Genomic DNA, 23390 nt, shown 5'->3' with positions numbered 1-23390 from the left:
TTAACAAGAACTGTTCGAGATCGATCATGGCTACTGGTTACCGTGTCATAAGACCCGTTTCGGAGACCTTTGCTTACGAACAGACACACAGTTTTCCGTATCCAATGTAGTGCAGAGCTAGCCAAAGTTGGAAATTAGCATCGTGGAGGAAGATCCATTGTTCAAATGGAATTCGGTTCATCTTCCTTGGCCCGATCGTAGCCCGGATTTGAACCATATCGAGCATATATGGGACACTATTGCGCGGAAAGTGAACGAAAGGACACCTCAGTTCAAACACATCATGAAATAAACAATGCCCTTCATCAGAAATGGTTACTGCTGCCTTAGCAACAAATTAGTCGAGTTATGGCAGGAATCAGAAGACGTTTAGATGCGGTTATCCGTTTGAATAGAGGCTGCGCACAAAGTACTAATTTTTTGGCGTATTACGATCCACCATGATGTGAACAGTCATCTGAAGATTTATTTTGAAATGTCTGACATTGTAAAGTTCGACTACAGTAAAAGTTATTTTTTTGTTCCAAAAAACACTTCATTTTGATATTAAAATTGTGGTTATATAAATCATTTTTTTAAACATTTTGTGTTCGTTTCAATGCCAATGTTATCATAAACTATGTTTCAATAATATTATACAAATATTTTGTTATACTTCATCCCAGAAAAAGAGGCTGATTTTTCAAGTTTTAAAAAATCAAGGTGTTGCAATACTTTTTTCCATGTCTATACATGATTGAGTCAAACGTTGAATAAACCGAATAATAATAGAGGTTACACTCATAGGTCAGAGTACCAAGAAGAGGTTATAATAGTTTTAATTTACCAACTAGTGGTGTGTCCGTTTGGCTCTGCGCGATGTGTCAGAATGGGGAAGCAAAATCCGGTTCAGAGAGTGCAACCCTTGCAACAAAACGTTGAGTGGTCCTGATTGAATTAGATGGCATGTTAAAAGGCAAAATGTCTGTCCCTATCCAATATAGCTTCATTTTCCAGTGCCAGTCCAAATTGTACCGACCATCATCCCAGATGGCCTCTATTACAATGTTTTCTATTAAATGTTTACCTGTTCTCATTCTGAATATGCATGAGATATTTGCCACTTGACGTTAATAAGTATCCAACAATCAATCAATCATAAGTTGTTAAAAATGAAAATAGATTTGTGCTATTCATCACTTCGTACGCTTTAAATGAATTCGGTCGTATTTATATGTACTTCCGAATATCTATCAACGGGTATCATTGAATACAGAAAAATGAAAATATATATTCGACCAAATTTAAGAATATGAAAAGTCTGAATGCTGTCTTGTTTTACATCTGGAATTAATAAAATGAGGGTCGATTAGAACAAAACATGAGGATTATACTAGGAAGCCATTGGCCAAAAAGTTCGAAGTGGTGAAGTTGAAATAATTCTTAAGATAATGAACTATTTTGATATGAGCGTCACTGATGAGTCTTATGTAGACGAAACGCGCGTCTGGCGTACTAAATTATAATCCTGGTACCTTTAATAACTATTAACACCACTGGGTCGATGCATCTGCCATTGGACGTATCGTCCCCGAGGGTATCACCAGCCCAGTAGTTAGCACTTCGGTGTTGACATTAATATCAATTATGTGTTCATTTTTATAAATTTCCTGTTTACAAAACTTTGCATTTTTCGAAAAACTAAGGATTTTCTTATCCCTGTCATATATTAACTTAGCCGTATTTGGCACAACGTTTTTGGAATTTTGGATTATCAATGCTCTTCAACTTTGTATTTGTTTGGGTTATAACTATTTTGATATGAGCGTCACTGATGAGTCTTATGAAGACGAAACGCGCGTCTGGCGTACTAAATTATAATCCTGGTACCTTTAATAACTATTTACAGACGCCATTACGAATTGGTTGGCCGTTATAGGAAATCTTTTTCACTAATGATATCGAATATGTTCCAAATGTTGTTATTATAACTTGCATTTTTACCAACCATAATTCCATAGGGTAACCGGTCCGAGTACACAGTTATTTCGTAGTGCATTTCTTTAAGACAATAAATGTAAATAAAAAAAATCCCACCTGCGCTTTCTCAATAACATTTTTACAGTGTGTTGTACTACTTTTGGGACAAATTATATCAAAATTATAGAATACTTCATCAGCTCTAACTCAAAATATGGACAATTTTGTGTTATGGGGGTCTTGAAATCTTTTGACAGCTTCCGAAGTGCTAATTTTTTACCTTTTTCAGCTGGACCTAATCACTACTTTACCTAAATATTTATGACCCAAATTTTTTTAAAGTGTCATTTCACCCCCCCCCCCCCCCCCCCGCCCAACTTGCTATATGAGGCATAAAACATGGAGAATTAAATTTGGAAGGGGTATAACAAAAATTGGCAAGTAACACACTGTCCACATTAAGGACATCAAAGGACGATAACTGTGTACTCGGACCAACACGTAACATGGAATAAATTCAATTGTAAGAAAGGACGAATTAACATTAAAATTTACACCAGCGTTGAATAACCCTATTATTTACCGGAGAATAACCTTTTTAGTTTCTTGATCTTTGAGCGAGTTATATCACATAAGAATGACGTCAAAAACGTAAACAAACAACATGACAACGTTCAGGTTACAGAAAGTCCATCCAGAGACAAACAACAATGGCTTTTAACATGCATCTAGTGCCTATGATATCTCTTGTGAACGGTCCTTTTCAGGGCCATCAGTATTTTACAAAGAGATTATACTTTTGTAATTTATAATTAACGTAAAAACGTAAGTGATATATACATATTTTCGTGCATATTATGTTATACGTATCTATTCCATCGAACTAGAGATAAGGGGTACAACAGATACAGTTTAGTCGGACTCATATCTTGACTTACATCTAGAAATTGATGACGAGCGTCGGTTGAAAACAAAACTTTACGACAAAAGAGATGATTTCAGCTTTCCAATTGTGAACTTTCCATTTCTAAGTATCAAAAAGTAAATCACAAAAATGCTGAACTTAGACTGTTAGAGGAGACTCAATTCAGAAAGTCCATAATCACATGGCAAAATCATTTAACAAAACGCAAAAAAAACGAATGGACTAGAACTGTCATATTCCTGACTTGGTACAGACATTTTCAAATGTAGAAAATGGTGGATTAAACCTGGTTCTATATCACTAACCCTCCCACTTTAATGACAGTCTCATCAAATTCCGTTATATTTACATTGATGCATTAAATAAACAGACACAATAAATAAAATAGTCAAAATATTGGTACAACAGTCATCACCATATAACAATTCTAAAAGGGACAATTTAACAGAACGCAAAAACATCTATCTACGAACACGTTTATTGTATTATTTATATGAGAAGTTATAAACACATTGTTAAGTCAGTTCATTTTCACATCAAATTATATATATATAGGCATTTTTTTATTTTGTAATTCCAAGTTCCCTCAAACAGTCTAAAATAAACTACAAACTAAACCCAGCAATAGAATTTTGCTGTTTAAAATTTATTTTAACATTTCATGCGACATAAAGACCGACTTTTTCTATTGTTGTACTGCTACACCACCGCTCGTTGTTAGAGGAAAGGTTGAGCGCTCACAAACATTTGAATGCTCCTTGTTTCTCATAATTTGCAGGTATAAAACAAGACGCGTGCTTTGCAGGGGTAGTACTGGTTTGTTGTTTGCCAGCTGTGATTGTGTTTAGGAAAAAAACCATAAAAATGGTAATTTTGACCTCTGGTTTCTGTCGCCTCTCTTTTAAAGTTTAATTGGTTTTTGGTAATTGTGATCTATAGCGGACAAAAAATCCCTTATCAACGGTGAGACATTCAAACAACAAAATGTCACTACCAATGATTGCTGCTCATTAACATTTTAAAACTGCTCAGTACTTTACTATACTTAAAATCTGAAACCATAAGCTTAGTAGTTTGTTATGGGTTTTTAAATTGTCGTGTACTTATTAATGCCAAAGGAAATAAATTAAAGAACATTTATTACAAATTAAAACCTTCATTGCTTAAATCACACTTCATGTGATGGAATTCAAATGCACTGCACTTAACCTTCACTTGCCGACATTTGTTTGGTACTGATCTATGTCATAAGAATGCTGTGCATTTCAAAACAAAGCGTGATTTGACCATATAAATTAAGTCTTGCTCTTTATGCAAAGGTATAATCTAAAACGCTACAATTAAATTTCAATGCGAGAACTGTTCTTACGTGTTCAATTACCATAACAATTTTGTATTGTCCTACCGATCTTCCTACTGATCTATATCCTAATTAATGAATATCGTGTCGACTTTGTTTTCACGAAAGGTTATTTTGCAAGCTTACTTGTCTGTCATGTATTGTGTTTAAATTCACTGAGATTATAGCAGTCATATCTTCGTGAGAACAATTTTATGAATGTGATTCTCTGTAAATCATTTACTTTGATTCATACAGCTTAAAAGAAATTCTGAAATTTAATTACTGCTATAGTTCTACACTTGGCTACCTTTTTAGAAATCATCATGAACAGTATTCCAATATGTATCCTTAAAAATTAGGGCCCTTTTAGGATCATAGTAAATATTATTGAACTCGGAATATATCATTGAGAACTGTAATTGTGAAAGGTTTGCTTGTGGTACTACTCTTTGACATCACGGTGCTATGTTTTTAAAGTTCGACCCTCAAAGAAGATTGAATCCTTGAATTTTGAATTATTGGTTTAATATGTAAATGTATTCGACAAGAATGACCTGCACTAAGGTGATGTTCTAATCGACGAGGAATTACAAGTTATGTATTTGTAATTATTTGTAAACCTTCTTAAAACCTTATTCCCGATTACACTATATTACTAAAATGTCAGAAAGTACTAAAGAAGCAAATTTCATTTATTTCATGCATCCGATCATTTATTTATTCAATCATTTTAAGTCTTGAATTCATCCCCAGTTTTTGGTGGGCTTCGTGTCGCTCAGTGTTTAGTGTTCTGTGTTTTGTGTACTTTTGTTTGTCTTTTGAACGAATGAATTAATAATCTAGCTTTGTGTGCATTCTTAAAATAATTACAGAGAATACATGTTTGCGATCTAGAAAATGCTTACAACAAACATGATAATCCGATCGTTTCCGGCTCATATCAATAATGAAAATGACAAAAATATAGTTTATTGAGAAAGGTTTACGACCAACTGCAACATTTAGGTTCAAATAGATTATAGAACAGGTAAACATACTATAACTCATTTTTTAAAGCAAGTAATTTAACAGATATTTTAATTGTACACATACTGTTGCCAGCTTTTCTTCCGACAAGGCATGATTGACAGTAATACCATGTTATATTTTAAAAATGTTATATAACTTTCAACTTTGCCGATTAGTTTTGTTTTTCAAGAGTTATAAAGACAAGCCAATTTTGCTTTCTGCAAGTCATATGAAAGATCTCTTTTTTTTCATTGAACAGTTTGCGAACATGTGTGAGATTTTAATACACAAATTGTACAAGATGATATTTCGTAAGGCGCACGGTATCTCGAGAATTTATTTATAACTTATCTATATTATTTTATATGCACACTCTGTTTTATTGTTTCAATAACATAATGTATAAACACTTCATTAATGTCCACACTCACTAATTAGGAGTGCTCGACTCTAGTGCAAATATTTATTGGCTAAGGAATTCATATCATATACATGTTCATTGCCGAGAAAAAAATTGAATGAGTGTCTAATCTTCCAAGATCATTCCAGATCAATATAGCTTTGGGTTTGACCCCGAGAATAAATGTTTTTGTTTCACCCTCAGCTGCCATTACATGTAATGCTACAATTGAATGGAAAAAGAACTTTTTTACTTGTCGCCAAAAAAATAGATTGTTTTTCGCCAAATAAAAAGAAGATAAATTTGTCCAGAAAAAAAATCAAACAGCACCCCCCCCCCCCCCTCCCCTTTCCCCCAGGATATCAAATGGTTGCTGCCTTACCATACATATTTAGATTGCAAGTGACACTAAATCAACATTTATCAATATAACAGTAAAGGAGAAAGTATATATATGTTGTTTGGACCTTTAAAAATCATAACGATGTTCAAGCAACATCTTAGTACTTCTGTTTTATTTTGTCTTTTTTATCTAGACCTTATTGCATTAATAAGCAGCATAAACCATCCAATTGCCTTGTTGATGAATATTGTCACTGATATTTAGAGATGGACGACGGCTTTTACTTCGAAAGATATTTTGTTACAAACAGTATGTCGATTCGTTTGATGTTTGAGCTTGTGATTTTCCCATTTGATTATGGACTTCCCTCGAAATTCAGTTTTGTTTTGTGATTTTACTTTATACTAAGAATAAAAAATAAGAATACTGCTTTTGGAGTAGTGACTTATCTCGAATTGTACGTTAAACAATGAGTTAAATTGCTTATTACAATTTGTTTTTGTTTTTAGATGTAACCATAATTCCGTTCCTTACGCAATGTGCTTATCTTAATTATGATATCCATTAACTTCAGACACGAAACTAACTAAACGGTTCATTCTTCACTGCATATGATCTCATTAGAAATATGCGTTCAACTGTTCACAGATTGTATATCACAATTTTCAAAGTCACCTCTGTAGTTATTAAGAAAATTCAATTAATAAATTTACCATTGATGATTGAAGCTTGAAACTTTTTGCACGAGTTGGATACTGATCTCTCTAGAATTGCCAATATCACGATTGCATTTAATCTCTGAAAAAACAAAATTCGAACATTTTTTTTTATATGTGTATGTATTTTATCCTAAGCAATATAGTTTTGGTGGCAAGTCATTTGTATTATTCCGTGCATTTTTATTTTTCTCACCGTTTGAGTTTATCTTTTAAACCATATTTTAGTTTGTTAACTGATATGATTAAGTGTTATAGTATATGAGCTTTAATTAAAACAAAATCAGATAACGCTCTTTAAAAATATTGTTTTATAATTGATATACGTAGCATACATGCTGATGGAGGTTTTACTTAGGAGAATGATATTTTTGTCAACAGAAGTTACTGTAAACAAAACATAGTGAACGTGATCGAATACCATGAAAATTCTTATTTGGGTTTCAAAACGTCTAAATTTTTATGTTACTACTTTTGTCGCTAATTCAAGGCTTTTAGAAATCAGAACATTATTAGAATAAAGACCGGTCACAATTATAGCCCTTCTGTAAATCAAATCGCATACTCTTCAAATTCGGATTTTGGTAGTGAATTTTATTGTAAAGGAGGGTTTGCAGTAATGTTTTTTTGCAATTTGTGTTTCAAAATTGGCCTTTTGAGAAATCATTATGAACATCATTTAAGTAAGAGTCGTTGGTTAAATTCGGATTTTTTTTTATTCTAAAGTCAGGACGTGTGGCAAGAAAGTATTCTGAATGACAAAGAACTACAACTTTATATGTCTGTGACATATTATATATATTATGATTGTTTTAGTTGGTTGATTTTTTTTCTTTTGAAATCTACAATTGTTATTACTTTCTGATTTACACATGAAGTTTTTAAATGTTTTGATACATCATGTTTTGTAATTACCTTCCTATAGAGGACCATATCAAATTATTAACTTGTATAAGCGATAAAAATATTTGAGGCGTTCCGAAAGGTCAATAGTTGACATCAAATCTCTTCGAATATTGGTTTCACGATATAAGAACGGAGAATGAGCAAATGCCTCTTTGCGTACTTTACTCTTTCTTTAATTTCTTTCCAGGATTCCCTCATACAATACATAATATATGCATGTATAGGTACTGGAAATAACTGTACTATGTCAGGAATGTGACGTTTGTTTCCATTCTGTGCGTGATAAGTAATGAAGATAGTGCTGAGCTTGTTTGGTAATGCATATATTACTGTACTTGGTATATTCCAGCTTCGTTTGTTTTACTACATGCATTGAACCGCACTTAAATTTTACTAACTGACATTTTGTGGTGCTAATCTATGACATTGGTGTGCAATGCATTTCAAGACAAAGAATGAGTTTAAGCCTACGAATTAATTCTTGCCAGTGCACACAGCTATAATCTGAAACACCTTAATTAAATTTCAATGCCAGGACTTGACTTACGTGATCAATGATTATAAGCATAATGTATTGTCATACCGATCTTCCTACTGATCTGGGCCCTAATTGATGTATATCGTGTCGACTTGTTTTCACGGAAGGTGAATGTGATTATTGACTGTCGTTTTGGTTATCTTACTTTTCTGTCATTAGTGTAGTTAAGCTCTTTGAGATAATAACAATCATATCATCGTTGGAATTTATTTGTGCATTTAATTCATTGAGCAATCATCTATTTTGATTCATGCGATTTAATAGGATTTCTTACATGTAAGTATTTCCTACTTTAAACATTTTTAGCTGTTATTTACTAGTCTGGTACCCAAAGGAAGACTTGGTAATGATTTCGTAAGATGTTTCAAAGACATCTGGTCCAAAGGGGAAAAGGCATATAACAGCGTTAAATAACGATCAATATATGTATTCATCCATAGGGAATTTATTTATATATAACACTTGTTGATGGTAAATTTGTTACTGTAAAATCATATAGGAAGTGATTGAAAGAAATTAAATTGTCATATTTGTGTTATTTTTTTTTAAGCGTTAACGTGAATTTACTTGAAATTAACACCCCTTGTATCTAAAATACAAAACCAAGGCTATGTTCTATATGATAGATATGTTGCTCATATATTATTTAAACTCATCACGTTGGTTTAGATGAAAATCGCTGTACCATTGTCAATTTGCAAAATTCATGTTAAGTTTGCTCCTGTTTGTAGCGTTAAATAATTTATTCATCAATAGTTTTTTTAAACTCCAATAAACAGATTGATGTGAAAATATAACTACGATAAGAAATATAACAGTACAGGAGGAAGTATAGTTGGATTTTTATGTTAAACCCTTCGAATTTAATAGTTTTATAAAATTGTCAGAAATGATCCTCCAGGTGTTCAAAAGACAGAAGTAAGTGAGATATAAATAATGAAATTATTTCATATTTTATCTTACATAATTGTATCAGGATTTATATCTTTTTCGTAAATGCGAAACTGCAATAAAAAGTCATATAGCCTTATTTTATTTTTATCTTGTCACTGTAATTCAGACACGTGGAACGCCTTGTAACTAAAACATATTTTTATTGTGGTACAAACAAGGTTTTAAATAAAACTGGAATTCAACATCAAGTTTAGAAAACCTGCATTACTTGTTACTGCTTTATTTCATGATATTACTTAATTTGATGTTATTTTAGTTTTCTTCTTCTTAGATGATTTTTTTCATATTCAACCTATTTATTATGATTTAAAGACATATTGCATAAATTACAAATACTCCACGCATTAGGGAGGGTAGAAGGGGTCCTGATCCCGAATTTCCGGGCTTAAAAGCACGAAATTCCGAAATCCCGGGCTTCAAAACAACATTATCCCGAGGTCCCGAAATTCGAATTAAGAATCCCCAGATCCCGAAAGGGCCAATCCCGAAATCCCAAGCTTAAAAATACCCGTTCCCGGAGTCCCGTTAAAGGTCCTTTCCCCCCTCATGCATGCATTGACGAAGACAACTAACATAAGCTTAGTCCACCCTTACAAGTCTGCTTGAATAATTGAATGTTGTGTTAGTCCATGCAAAGATCATTTGTTGGAACAAATAGTTTTCGTCATACGGATGCATAACCTTGTATCTTCGACAAGACTAACATATTTCTGCGGACAAGAGGTTTGACTGTTTTTCAGTTTATATTCTATTGAACTGTGAATGCTATCCTTTTATTACGTATATATAGATATATATTTAAGGCTTCAATGAAAGATAGTTTTTTTTATCAAAGCCACCTTTATGTTTTCATTCTATCAAAGGCTTTGTCAAAGACAGAATTTATCAAAGCCACCTTAACGTTTTGATATTTGCAGCCAATATTTAAAATTAAAAAAAATGACGATTGTAAAGTTTACGCATTCTTATTTTTTTTATAACAAGGCACTATTATTCTTTAAACGGTGCAAAAGTACTGCCTGTAAATCGGGAGTCGCTTTTTTTCTATACTAACGCTTCCTATATTCTTCTTCAAAATAGGTGTTCTACTTAATGGCACAGCATGTATCACCATCAATTTGGTCTTTTTCGGTTTGATAAAAACGACAAACATTTTACACCGTTTTGTGCAAGTTCTTGCAATTACTGTTCGCTTTCCTTTTTTCAACTGGAAATAGATACCTGCTATCTTTACATCATGATATGTTTAACCCTCAATGTTATTGTAATGAACTTAAATTTCACTTACCATTTTTTTTTTGTACTGACTTATGACAAAAGAATGCTGTGCATTTCAAGGCAAAGCGTTATTTAAGCCTTTACATTTAGTCTTTCCCTATACGTTAAGGTACAATCTAAAACTCTATAATTTAACGTCTATGCGATAACTGTTCTTACGTGCTCAGTTACTATGACCACTCTGTATTGTCCTACCGATCTTCCTACTGATCTATAGTCGCCGTCACGTAAAATAGGCACCATGATTTTTGTCAAAATTTTCTTAAATATCAATCGCGTTTACTCGAGATCATGTTTTTCATTTAGCGGAATAAAAATCCAATCCAAATATATACTACTGTCCTACCTTTTATTGTGTTTGCACTGTAAAATCCTGACCTTGTTACTGCAACATTTAGTTTTGAATAAATTATACTACAGGTAAAACATATAACATTAGTTAGTACTCGTTTTTATTATACCTTACCGTTTTAGTATTAGAAAATATCATTTTTAAAGCAATTACTTTAACAGATATTATAATTGTAGGCAAACCGTTGCCAGCTTTTCTTCCGACAAGGCACGATTGGCAAAAATACATGTTATGTTTTATAAATGTTATCTACCTTTCTATTTTGATGGTTGGCAAATCAGTACTTTAATAGTTATAGTGACAAAGCAATTTTTCTTCCTGCGAGTCATCTGACATGTTTCTTTTTTTCATTGTATGGTTTGCGGATTTATGAGATATTTAAATACACAAATTATACAAGATGATATTTCGTAAGGCTCTAGGTATCTTAAGACCAATATAGCTGTACTTATGTCATTTTGTAACATTGTTATTTACCAATAGTGTGTCGACTCTTACCATACATATTTTGATTTCAAGTGACAATAAATCAACACTTATCAGTATAACAGTAAAACGGAAAGTATATTTATGTTGTTTAGACCCTTGAAAATTATAACCATGTTCAAGTAACATGTTAGTACTTGAATTCTGTCTTATTTTATGTCATTTACTTATATCTAGACCTTCTAGCATTAATAAACAGCATAAACTATCCAATTGCCTTGTTCATAAATATTGCCACTTATATTTAGAGATGAGCAACGGCTTTTACTTTGAAAGATATTTTGTTACACAAAGTAGATCTATTCGTTTGATGTGTTTGAGTTTTGACTTTGTCATTTGATTAGGGATTTTCCTTTTAGAATTTTCCTCGGAGCTCAGTATTTTTGTAATTTCACTTTAAACTAAGATTTAAATGTAAGAACACTGCTTTTGGAGTGGTGACTTGTCTCGAATAGTCCATTTGCCAATTACCGATTTGATTCTGATATTATACACTTTTCAAACGAATTACTTCTCTTTCTGAATCGTAGACTGGTTCCATACCGGACAAAATTGGCTTTTGCCAATGCAAAGCATAGCAAATTGAAAGTGGTGTATCGCCGGTTCAACTAATTTTTCAAGAAAAACAATTTCTGATGTCAAAAGTATTTACCTTATTTACAAATTAATGTCATTAAAAGATTTGAAAACCTTCAAGATTCAACTCACATTACGCACAGGTAAATTTGCTCTTTCTGCTAGCTCCCCATTGTAAATAAAAATTAATGTTCCTCATAAGGGAGACAACTAAAAAGTGATCTCTTATAACAAGGTCAATTGAGGGAATTTGCAAATAGCCTATAATAGTTAAACAATGAGTTAAATTGATTATTAAAATTTTGTTTTTGTTTTTAGATGTAACCATAATTCCGTTCCTCTCGCAATGTACTTATCTTAATTATGATATTCATTTACTTCAGACACGAAACTAACTAAACGGTTCATTCTTCACTGCATATGTTCTCATTAGAAATATGCGTTCAACTGTTTACAGATTGTATATCACAATTTTAAAGTCACCTCTGTAGTTATTAAAAAAAATCAATTAAGCAAAAGAACATACCATTGATGATTGAATCTTGAAACTTTTAAGACGAGTTGGATACTGATCTCTCTAGAATTGCCTATATCACGAACGCATTTAATCTCTGAAAAACTAAATTTTAACATTTTTTTTTATATAAGTATGTGTTTTATCCTATAGCAATATAGTTGTGGTGGCAAGTCATTTGTATTATTCCGTGCATTTTTATTTTTCACACATTTTCAGTTTATCTTTTAAACCATATTTTAGTTTGTTAACTGATATGATTAAGTGTTATAGTATATGAGCTTTAATAAAAAAAACTTTTATCAGATAACGCTCTTTAAAAATATTGTGTTATGATTGATATACGTAGCATACATGCTGATGGAAGTTTTACTTTTGAGTATGATATTTTGTCAATAGAAGTTACTGTAAACAAACCATAGTGAACCTGATCGAATATCATGAAAATTTCTCATTTCGGTTTCATTAGGTTTAAAACCTCTAAATTATTAATTCACTTCTTTTGTCGCTAATTCAAGGCTTTTAGAAATCAGAAAATTATTAAAAAAAAGAACGGTCACAAATATATTATTTATGTAAATGATAACACATAATCTTCAAATACGGATTTTTGGTTTTGGATTTTAATTGTAAAGGAGGGTTTGTGGTAGTGATTTTTGCAATTTGTGTTTCAAAATTGGCCCTTTGAGAAATTATTATGAACATCATTGAAGTAAGAGTCCTTGGTTAAATTTTGCTTTTTTATTCTAAAAGCAGGACGTGTACATGTAGCAAGGAAGTGTTTCAAGCGAAAAAGAACTACAACTTTATATGTCTGTGACATATATTATGTATATTATTATTGTTTTAGTTGGTTGACTTTTTAACTGAAATCTAATCTTGTTTCTTAATTTCTGATTAACACATTAATTTTAAATGTTGTAATGCACCATGTTTTGTAATTACCTTCCTAGAGAGGGACCATATCACATTAGTTACTGGCATAAGCGATACAAATATTTGAGGCTTTTCAAATGGCCAATAAGTGAGACCAAGTCCATCAAAATATAGGTGTGAACCCATTTGAGGTTTCACGATAAAAGAACGGATAATGAGCAAATGCTTCTTTGTGGATTTTACTTTTTTCCCCCGAATTTCCTCATTTAATACCTAAATATGCATGTATAGGTACTGGAAATAACTGTGCTAAGTCAGGAATGTGACATTTGTTTCCATTCTGTGCTTGTGCTCTAATGCAGATAAAGGCTGTACTTGTTATATTCCAGCTTCATTTGTTTTACTACATGCATAGAACTGCCGTTAAGTTTTACTAACTGACATTTTGTGGTACTTATCTATGACATTGGTGTGCAATGCATTTCAAGACAAAGAATGAGTTTAAGCCTATGAATTAATTCTTGCCTGTGCACACAGCTATAATCTGAAACACCTTAATTAAATTTCAATGCCAGAACTTGAGTTACGTGATCAATGATTATAAGCATTATGTATTGTCATACCGATCTTCCTACTGATCTGGGCCCTAATTGATGTATATCGTGTCGACTTGTTTTCACGGAAGGTGAATGTGATTATTGACTGTCGTTTTGGTTATCTTACTTTTCTGTCATTAGTGTATTTAGGCTCTTTGAGATAATAACAATCGTATCATCATTGAATTTTATTTCTGCGTTTAATTCATTGAGTAAACATTTATTTTGATTCATGCGATTTAATAGAATTTCTTAAATGTAAGTATTTCCTACTTTAAACATGTTTAGCTGTTATTTACTAGTCAGGTACTCATAGGAAGACTTTTTTAATGATTTCGTAAGATGCTTCAAAGACATCTGGTCCAAAGGGGAAAAGGCATATAACAGCGTTAAATAACGATCAATATATGTAATCATCCATAGGGAATTTGTTTATATGTAACACTTGTTGGTGGTTAATTTGTTACTGTAAAATCATATGGGAAGTGATGTAATGAAATTAAATTGTCATATTTGTGTTATTTTTTTTAAGAGTTAACGTGAATTAACCAGAAATTTACATCCCTTTTTATCTTAAATACAAAATTAAGGTTATGTTCTATATAATAAATGTGTAGCTGATATATTATTTCAACTCATCACATTGGTTTAGATTAAAATCGCTGTACTAATCACTATTGTAAATTTTCAAAATTCATGTTTAGTTTGCTCCTGTTTGTAGCGTTATATAATTTATTCATCAAAAGCGTTTTTAACTCCAATAAACAGATTGATTTGAAAATATAACTTTGATAAGCAATATAACAGTACAGGAGTTGGATTTTTTTATCCTTCGAATTTAATAGTTTTATAAAATTGTCAGAAATGATCCTCCAGGTGTTCAGAAGACAAAAGTAAGTCAGATATTAATATTTAAATAATTTTATATTTTATCTTACATAATTTTATCAGGCTTGAGATCTTCTTCGTTAATGCAAAACTGCAATAAAAAGTCAGGTAGCCTTTTTTTTTTTATCTTGTCACTATTATTCAGACACGTGAAACGCCTTGTAACTAAAACATATTTTAATTTTGGTAAAAACAATGTATTCAATATAACTGGAAATCAACACCAGGTTTTGAAAACCTTCATTACTTCTAATTACTGCTTAATTTCAAGATATTAGTTCAAATATTTTCTTAATTTGATGTTACTATCATTTTTTTTCTTCTATGTTGATTTTTTCATATTCAACCTTTTTATAATGATTTAAAGACAAATTGTGCAATATAAATTGTCTTAAGAAATAAATTGGAAACACTTGATAGTATGACTAAACCTTTCCATGTTATATTAAAATGAAAACGTGGGAGTTAAGCTTACTCCATGCATGCATTGACGAAGGCAACTGATACTAACTTAGTCAATCCTTACATGGACTAAGTCTGCTTGAATAATTGAATGTTGTGTTAGTCCATGCAAAGATCATTTGTTGGAATAAATAGTTTTCGTCACAAATATGCATAAACTTGTATCTTCGACAAGATTTACATGTTTCTGCGGACAGAGGGTTGGATTGTTTTTTCTGTTTATATTCTATTGTACTGAGAATGCTATCTTTTTTAACATATATATAGATACTTTATTTAAGGCTCCAATGAAAGATAGTTTTTTTTTATCAAAGCCACCTTTATGTTTTAATATTTGCAGCCAATATTTAAAATAAAAAAAAAAACAAATATCGATCATAGTAAAGTTGTATCATCCTAATTTTGTTTTATATAACAAGGCACTATCATTCATAAAACAGTGCAAAAGTACTGCCTTTCTTCTATCTTAACGTTTTCTATATTCCTCTTCACAATCGGTGTTCTAATTAATGGCACAACATGTAATACATTGGTCTTTGTCAGTTTGATAAAAACGATAAACATTTTACACCTTTTTGTGCAAGTCCTTTCAATTGATGTTCGCTTTCCATTTTCAACTGGAAATGGATACCTGCTATCTCTTAATCATGAAATGATTCACCGTCAATTTGAAGCTGATCCCTGTCTGCTGTACCTCGTTTAGATCGCTTTTACTTTACTATATTTTCTGTAGAATTTTTTATTTTATTTTTAATTTTTGAGTGAAACTTGTATAATTGATTTTCCCTTTCACATTTTCGTCTAGTGTTTTATGTTCTGCTTTAACCTTTTGTCATTGCGCTTATCAGGGTCCTTTGCAAAGTCATCTTAATCACTGTCTGATTCCGAACATTCTTATGTGTCCCTTTTTACGAACAGTTGAAACTCAATTTCGGAAACGGAGAAGAAATAACTTGATTTGGTTTTTCAACACCTTCGAATAACTGGTAGTGTAATTATGGTTATAACATTACTTAAAGTACATAAAAACTGTTATAGTAGAAAGCAAAACACTTTAGTACATGTTTTTGGGCGCATATATAGCATTTCAAAAATAAAGTTAGTCTACAGAAACTAGCAACAGCTACTGTTATGAATAAGAAATACATGTTTTTCAACAAGAGTCAAAAACCCAGGTTTGAAAACTTTTATTAGACAATAAACGTTCTCACGACAAATTTCAGCAATTCCTAAAAGAATATCACAGGAAACAATGCAAAAGTAAATCGTATATTAAATTTTAAATATATAGCCAGCTTCATTGTTCATTATATTGCTAAACATGCAAGTTATAAATTGAACCATGACTTCTTCGACTTATATTTTAGATTTAGATAACATTCTTATTTCTCAAACTTTATACGAAATGTTTTAATTCTTTTTAAAAAGGCAACCTTTATGAATAATTTTGAATATAATTAGATTTAAATTCTTCAACAACAAATATGCATTACTTTAAAGACATACTTCTTTTATCACCAACGCAAAACCTTATTGCAGATTTTGTTTTTGTTTTTTTGTTGAAAAGATTTTTGTCCTTCCGGTAAAAAATAACATGTTAAGTAACAAAGGATTAATCGAATAATATGGATAGTTTATGTATGAAGTTTCCATTGATCTTATATATTATCAAAGTTAAGCATAATGGAAACTGTCAACTAAGGATGTTCGATTTGAATATCTAAAGATCTTCAATCTTGCTTTTTAAAAGAATTTTATCGAGTTACCACGCAATTTCAGAACTGTTATCATCACTTGTAATACAAAACGTTACACGAATTTTACATAATTCCCATGTGTTTTCAAGCTACATTCACATTTTTTTTTAACAAAGATCAATGTGAAATAAAAAAACAAAGAATATTGTGAAGGTCATTTGAAAATAACAGAGAATTACGAAGACAACAAAACATTTAAAAAGCAACAAATATTCTTTACTAGAAATATGGTAGCTACTTGCACTTTACAAAATTTAAATCATTTCGTGTTTGATTTTTGATTTTTTTGCCTTCCATCAGGTTTATCTGATCAACAGTCCGTTTCTAGTTAGTGCAAGTTCTAGTATAGACAAGGAACTTCCGTTAACTACAGGTGTTTTAAGATAGATTTTTAACTGGGATGTCGATTGCTATGTAGATGAAATCTTAATGTGTATTCATTGGTGATTTATTGTTTGCAACAGATAACTGCGGGTATAAACTGAATAAATTATAAATTTTGCAGTGATGAAGTTATCAAAAAGATTGTATTTTGTTTTCTTCGTGTCAAACGCTGTACCTATATTGGATACAAACATAATTTAACTTCGTTGAAAAATGCATATGTTCGATATTATCGAGTCCACAAGATTTTTTGTGTGTTTATATTGAAGCCTTCAATAACTAGTCATATTCTTCTAGATCTTATATCAAGTTTATATTCCTAAAATTGAAACGATGACACAAAAAAATAACACATAAAAGAGGAACGAAAGATACCAGAGGGACAGTCAAACTCATTAATCGTAATAAACTGACAACGCCACGGCTACAAATGAAAAAGACAAACAGACAAAAAATAGCGCACTTGCCACAATATATAAAACTAAAGAAAAAGCAACACGAACCCCACAAAAGCTAGGGATGATCTCAGTTGATCCGGAAGGGTAAGCAGATCCTGCTCCACAGGTGGCACCCGTCTTGTTGCTTATGTGATAAGATTCTTCCGTAGTGCTTACATCAAAACAATTTAACCGTACGGTTACCTATAAATGGTTATTTCTGTATCAATTTGGTCCATTGTCGAGAGCTGTCTCATATGTATCATTACACACATTCTTATTTCATGTAAGCCAAATCAAACATTACAAGGTTAACGGGCTTTAATTGATAAATTTTTGGAAGTTGTGCCAAATATGGTTATGGCATTTAATTTCTGGAAGAAGGCGAATATCAAAAAGTAAAATATATAAATAATGAACTCTGAGGAAAATTTAAAATAGAAAGTCTCTTTATGTCTTTGCAAAGACAGGAATATGACAGTTGTTGTTCATTCGTTTGATGTGTTTCATCATTTGATTTTGCAGTTTTGAAATTTCCTCGGAGTTGAGTATTTTTGTGATTTTACTTTCCCTAATCGAATAACAAAAGCAAATAGTCCAAACATATCAAATTAGATCACTGCAAGTGTCATATTCATGACTTGGTGCAGTCGAGTTTACTAAAATTAAACATATCAATAATATTCATGTCATCATGAGTCACAAAATTTGAGAACGCTTTAAGTATATTATTATGTAGCTAGGCAAGCGATTTATAATTAGTCTCGACCGACCCTGTATCTATTTGTAAAATTGCAATTTTCGCATGGAATCGTCTTTCAAATTCAATTCTTTTAAATAAGTTTGGCACCAATATTGTATGAATTTAATTGTCATCGACTGTAATTTATTAGGATGATTCTTTTATCCGAAACAGAATCTTGTATTAGTTGTTTAAACAGACAAAATCATTAATGTTAAGTACGATACGAAGTGTTGTTTTCTTGTTTTCTTGTTTGTGATTTTAAATCATGTATCGTATTACAATAGGCAATATTTTATTAAGTTTATTGTCAATTTCAGATAACCTGTAAATGATGCAAGTTAAACAAAATGCATGTGATGCAGATGAAAGGTATACAAAATACATGTGATACAGTTTAAAATGAACAACAATAGTACGGATGGTAATAAATCGGAATATTTCAGTGACGATGACAAACCTGCATTTTATGATTTTGTACATGGGCTTTATATATACGTTATACCTATGATAGTGGTAATTGGGATGATCTGTAATGTTTTATCGTTTAAAGTGTTTGTGTTTACCAGTTTTAGCCGCCATCCATCCAGTATTTTCCTGGCATTACTGAGTGTTTCGGATACTTTCTTTCTCCTCGCACTGATATTTACATGGATGGGAACCTTAAAGAAAGCAAGAATTGACACTGGTGGATTATGTTTAGTTACAATATACATAACGTATGTCACAAGTTTCCTCTCTGTTTGGTGTGTTGTTCTGATCATGCTTGACAGATTTATCATAATATGTTTTCCGTTACGACGACCACGGGTATGCTCAAACAAAATGGCAAAATGCACTGGCATTGCCATAACAGTATTTTCGATCTTGATTTATAGCCATTGTTTCTTGACCATCGAGGTTGTACCTGTTATTGGCTGTAGAGTAAAAAGGGAGTATTTCAGGTTTTTAGCAATGGTTACTTATATAGATACTGCCATCACGTTCATCATTCCTTTTATAGCCATTTTTGTTTTAAATATATATGTAATTGTGATAATACGGAAATTTAACTTCAAACACGCAAAACCACGGGTCGTCAAATATTATGCTCCGACATATAATGTTTTATCTGTTGCACAAATGAGATTGACAGTCATGTTGACAATTGTATCAATTGTATTTTTGGTTCTCAATTTACCGAGCCATGCTATTAGATTCTATATAATTGTTAATGATTTAATCGCAAACAACGATATGACATTATTTTTAGCTCAACAGTTCTGTCAGATTTTGTATTATGTAAACTTCTCCATTAACTTTACAATTTACTTTGTGTCCAGTAATACATTCCGCAGATGCATAAAAGAAAGAGTAAGGTGTATGCGATATCAATAAATAAACATCTTTCTTTTTTTTCTTGATATATTAACGATACAGTACAGTCGAGGCCAATATTGCATATGCTTCCAGCAAAGATGTTTAAGATTCTATGTTTAGCCAGTGGAAAAAAAATCAAAAACTCATATCATTAAAGTACATAAGTACAAATCCGAACGAAATTTTACAAAAAGGTAATTCTTGGATTTCTTTTAACGAAATTATCGTCACTGATGAGTATTTTGTAGACAAAGCGCGCGTTTGGCGTAATTATAATTTTTTTAATCCTGGTATCTATAATGAGTTCACAGCTAACGAAAGCGACATGTTCAAATTTTTATGAATGTTGATAAATTTTGTTCTGAGATTTTTAATGCATCTATGGATGTAAATACATTAATACTTGAATAGTTTTTATGTAGCTCAATCAATTGAAATAAGGGCTCATGTGTTTAAAGTTTCTTGAGTAAAAATATTTGTGTTTCTAAATTATATATAGGAAAATCATTGGAAACATATATATTCAAAAAAGTTAAAATGTAATTTTCTTATGGGAAACTTTTTTTTATCATTGGGCCAAAACTATGATTTTCATAGTCCGAGTACGTACTTTTCATTCATAATCATACATCAAGAAAAAAACTGTATTTGTAAAAAATAAGTTGAAGAAGTCAAACTAGTTCCAATTAGATGTCAATCAGCCAATACACAATACACAATCATTATCATATATAATGAAAACGATCATGTAATTTTCAAGGGCATTGTATGGATACATACGTACACGCATTTTAATTGTATTCAACATATTTCATTTACCAAACCAATATACTTTTGTTAAACTGCATTTGCTATTCTTCCTTCATATATGCACATGACTAAAATGAAAATTCATGGTGTCAAAGCTTATATGAGAAAAATAATCTTAATGAAACTAGACCAAAACTAATCAGAACGTCAGGTATAGAAAAGACTGTACAATAGGCCCAAATACATCAAATTATATGCAATAAAGCATGTTTCTCATCCTTTTTTTCAAGTGACACCGGTTTAACATGCACATAAAATTCTAAATCGCACAATTTTTCAAAAAAATATACCGCTCATTGCACCCGACCAACAAAACTCATTTTCCAGAAATGAAGACAAATAAAAAATTCGCCCGCTCGCTCCATATTTTTTTTTAGCATTTGTCCTAAGACATAAAAATGATGATGTCATACAAGATGAAACGCTTGTTTAAGAAAATGTATTTACATTGTTTCCTTCCTTTTTTGTAGTTCAACACGCATTAATTAAAAGTGTGCAGGGTAGCAAAATACAACAAATTGTATCCTCAAACGCAAACAATTGTTAAATTACTGGTCTTGAATTTAAACTTATAATATATACCGGGTTATAATGATTGTGCGCCAGACACAAGTTAGGTCTACAAAAGACTCATTAGTGACGCTAGTATAAAAACAAAATTAAATAGCAAATACAGGATGGAAACTTACTTTGACATTCGGAGATTTTAGTCCTAACAAGATAATGTCAATTCTTCCATGGTAATTAGAGATAGAAAGAAATTTTTTGAAAATTACAGAAATTGAGTAACATTTCGAATGTTGATATAATGAAATCATAGGAGCTAAGAATTGTGACGCGTATAAAATACAGGTGAACATTTATAAAAATAGAAGAGGTGCTACGAGTATTTATGCTGACATAAATGGGTCAGTTGTTAAAACAATAAAACCAAAACAGGCTAACAGAGAACTGTACCTTATTCTAACTATTCTATATGTAGGATATATTTTTTTAACTAATCTTGACCACAAAACCAAGGGTTGCGACCAACTATCTCCTCTCCACACTTAGCAGACTAAGCCAACATGTGTGGTTACAATTTTGCGCCATCCATAGGTTAATTAAAGTCACATCCATTCTGAATAAATTAATCTTGACTAATAATAGTACTTTAACTCTCTTCAGTTTAGGTGACAACACAATAGCATCTAGAGTCGACAAACTTGTTGAAGCAGAGGGGAAAATATACGTTTATATTCCAACATTTGTGCAGTGAAAGAAACATACACAGGAACTTGTATTAATTTATTAAAAACAGCTAAATTGTCACTAGATATCGTCCTATGTTTATGGGGGTTAAGACTTGTTGCACAGTCAGCTAAATGGCAATTGTATACCTATATTTTTTACATTAACACTTACTCATGATATAGACGCTTTTTGATAGAATGCAGCCAAAACAAGAATAGAAACTGAATAACAAATGAAAAACATCATTTCGTGGATTCAAAATTCTCTATTCATCCGCCACGGGTGCAGAGGAAGGGATTGAATCGTAACCCTTGGCTAGCGAAAACTGCCTTTCAGGCGCAAACAATTTCATCATATTGACAACAATGTGTGAGCAAAACAAATATCAGTACATTAACAGTTGAAAAGCTATTTATATAGTTTTTAAATATATCATCGATCAAGTTTGCCTGCGGGCGTTGAAACAATTTAAGATTTTTTTTTATAAATCAAGTCAGAAGCGGTAATTTATATTGTCATGATATAGTTGTTTGAATTTTTTAAGCAAAATATCATTCAACTACATATAGGAGATATTTCTAATGACGAATTAGCACAAATCAATATGGGTATTTAGAAGATATAAAAAAAATCTTTAATTTGCAGTACTTTTATGTATATCTGAATATATTTTAGATATATAATTCTCAGTATCATGTATAAATATGTATATGTAAAATGTATTTTTATGTGATAAGATATGATTAAAATTGTTGAATTTATGTGTTGAGTGTTCTTTTCTGATTACGTTATAATGCATTTCAGGCCTTTCTTGTCCTCATCCTATTAACTGTCTACAACTTTGACTGACCTACGAGATAATTTTAGCTCTATGGTCTACATTGCAAACTATATATATATATGTTGCGTAAAAGTTATCGATTTGTACAAAAAATTTACACACATTTTAATTTGTATTTTGAATTTGTATAAAAAAAAATGATCAAAATTCACTTATAATTTGTAAATTAATATATCATATGGATTTTGGTAAAAAAGGCATTGATACAATTATTATAGAATTGGTCTTAAATGATCACACAATACACCTTAGTTACAAAATTCAAAAGTAGTTCTTTATTATTCGTTTGAGCAGGTGATCGAGGAATTTATGGAATCAGGCATTGTATAACATCTTTTGACTCTCACATACACATTTAGAAGTGCTGTTTTAAGTTTTGCATACACATAAAAAACATTCGTAACGACATGTTTTACAGGCATTTAAACTGTTTCACAAAGCGAACTTCCAAGCTCAGAAACTGTTGCTGTAAATAAACATGTGTATTTCAGAGCTTCAATTTGACTGTTAGACTAATAAATATCCCAGAAAGAAAGCAATACCAAACCAACCATCTGCATAGGAATATGATTATCCTAAAGTCAGTAATGTGTCAGTTGTTTTTCTGCCATTTTTTTTTTATCAATGTTATTTCCAACAAGGATCTTTGTTTTATAAACATGACTGTGCATAAGACTTATTTGAAATCGGTTGAGACAATCTAAACTT

General features: G+C 31.3%; 1 protein-coding gene across 1 annotated transcript in view; it reads left to right on the top strand.

Moving 5' to 3' along the window:
- LOC134710068 (lysophosphatidic acid receptor 6-like) overlaps positions 1 to 20108 on the top strand; it is a 44962-nt gene extending 24854 nt beyond the window's left edge. Inside the window, exon 2 of the mRNA XM_063570243.1 lies at positions 18760 to 20108. Within this exon, the coding sequence (XP_063426313.1) occupies positions 18842 to 19816 (975 nt within the window). The 5' untranslated portion in view covers positions 18760 to 18841 and the 3' untranslated portion in view covers positions 19817 to 20108. The remainder of the gene's footprint in view (positions 1 to 18759) is intronic.
- The last annotated feature ends 3282 nt before the right edge of the window (positions 20109 to 23390 follow it).

The sequence above is a fragment of the Mytilus trossulus genome, chromosome 1 (assembly GCF_036588685.1).
Source record: "Mytilus trossulus isolate FHL-02 chromosome 1, PNRI_Mtr1.1.1.hap1, whole genome shotgun sequence".
Classification (NCBI taxonomy): domain Eukaryota; kingdom Metazoa; phylum Mollusca; class Bivalvia; order Mytilida; family Mytilidae; genus Mytilus; species Mytilus trossulus.
Note: the sequence above shows the minus strand (reverse complement) of the source record. Positions and strands in the feature narration are given on the sequence as shown.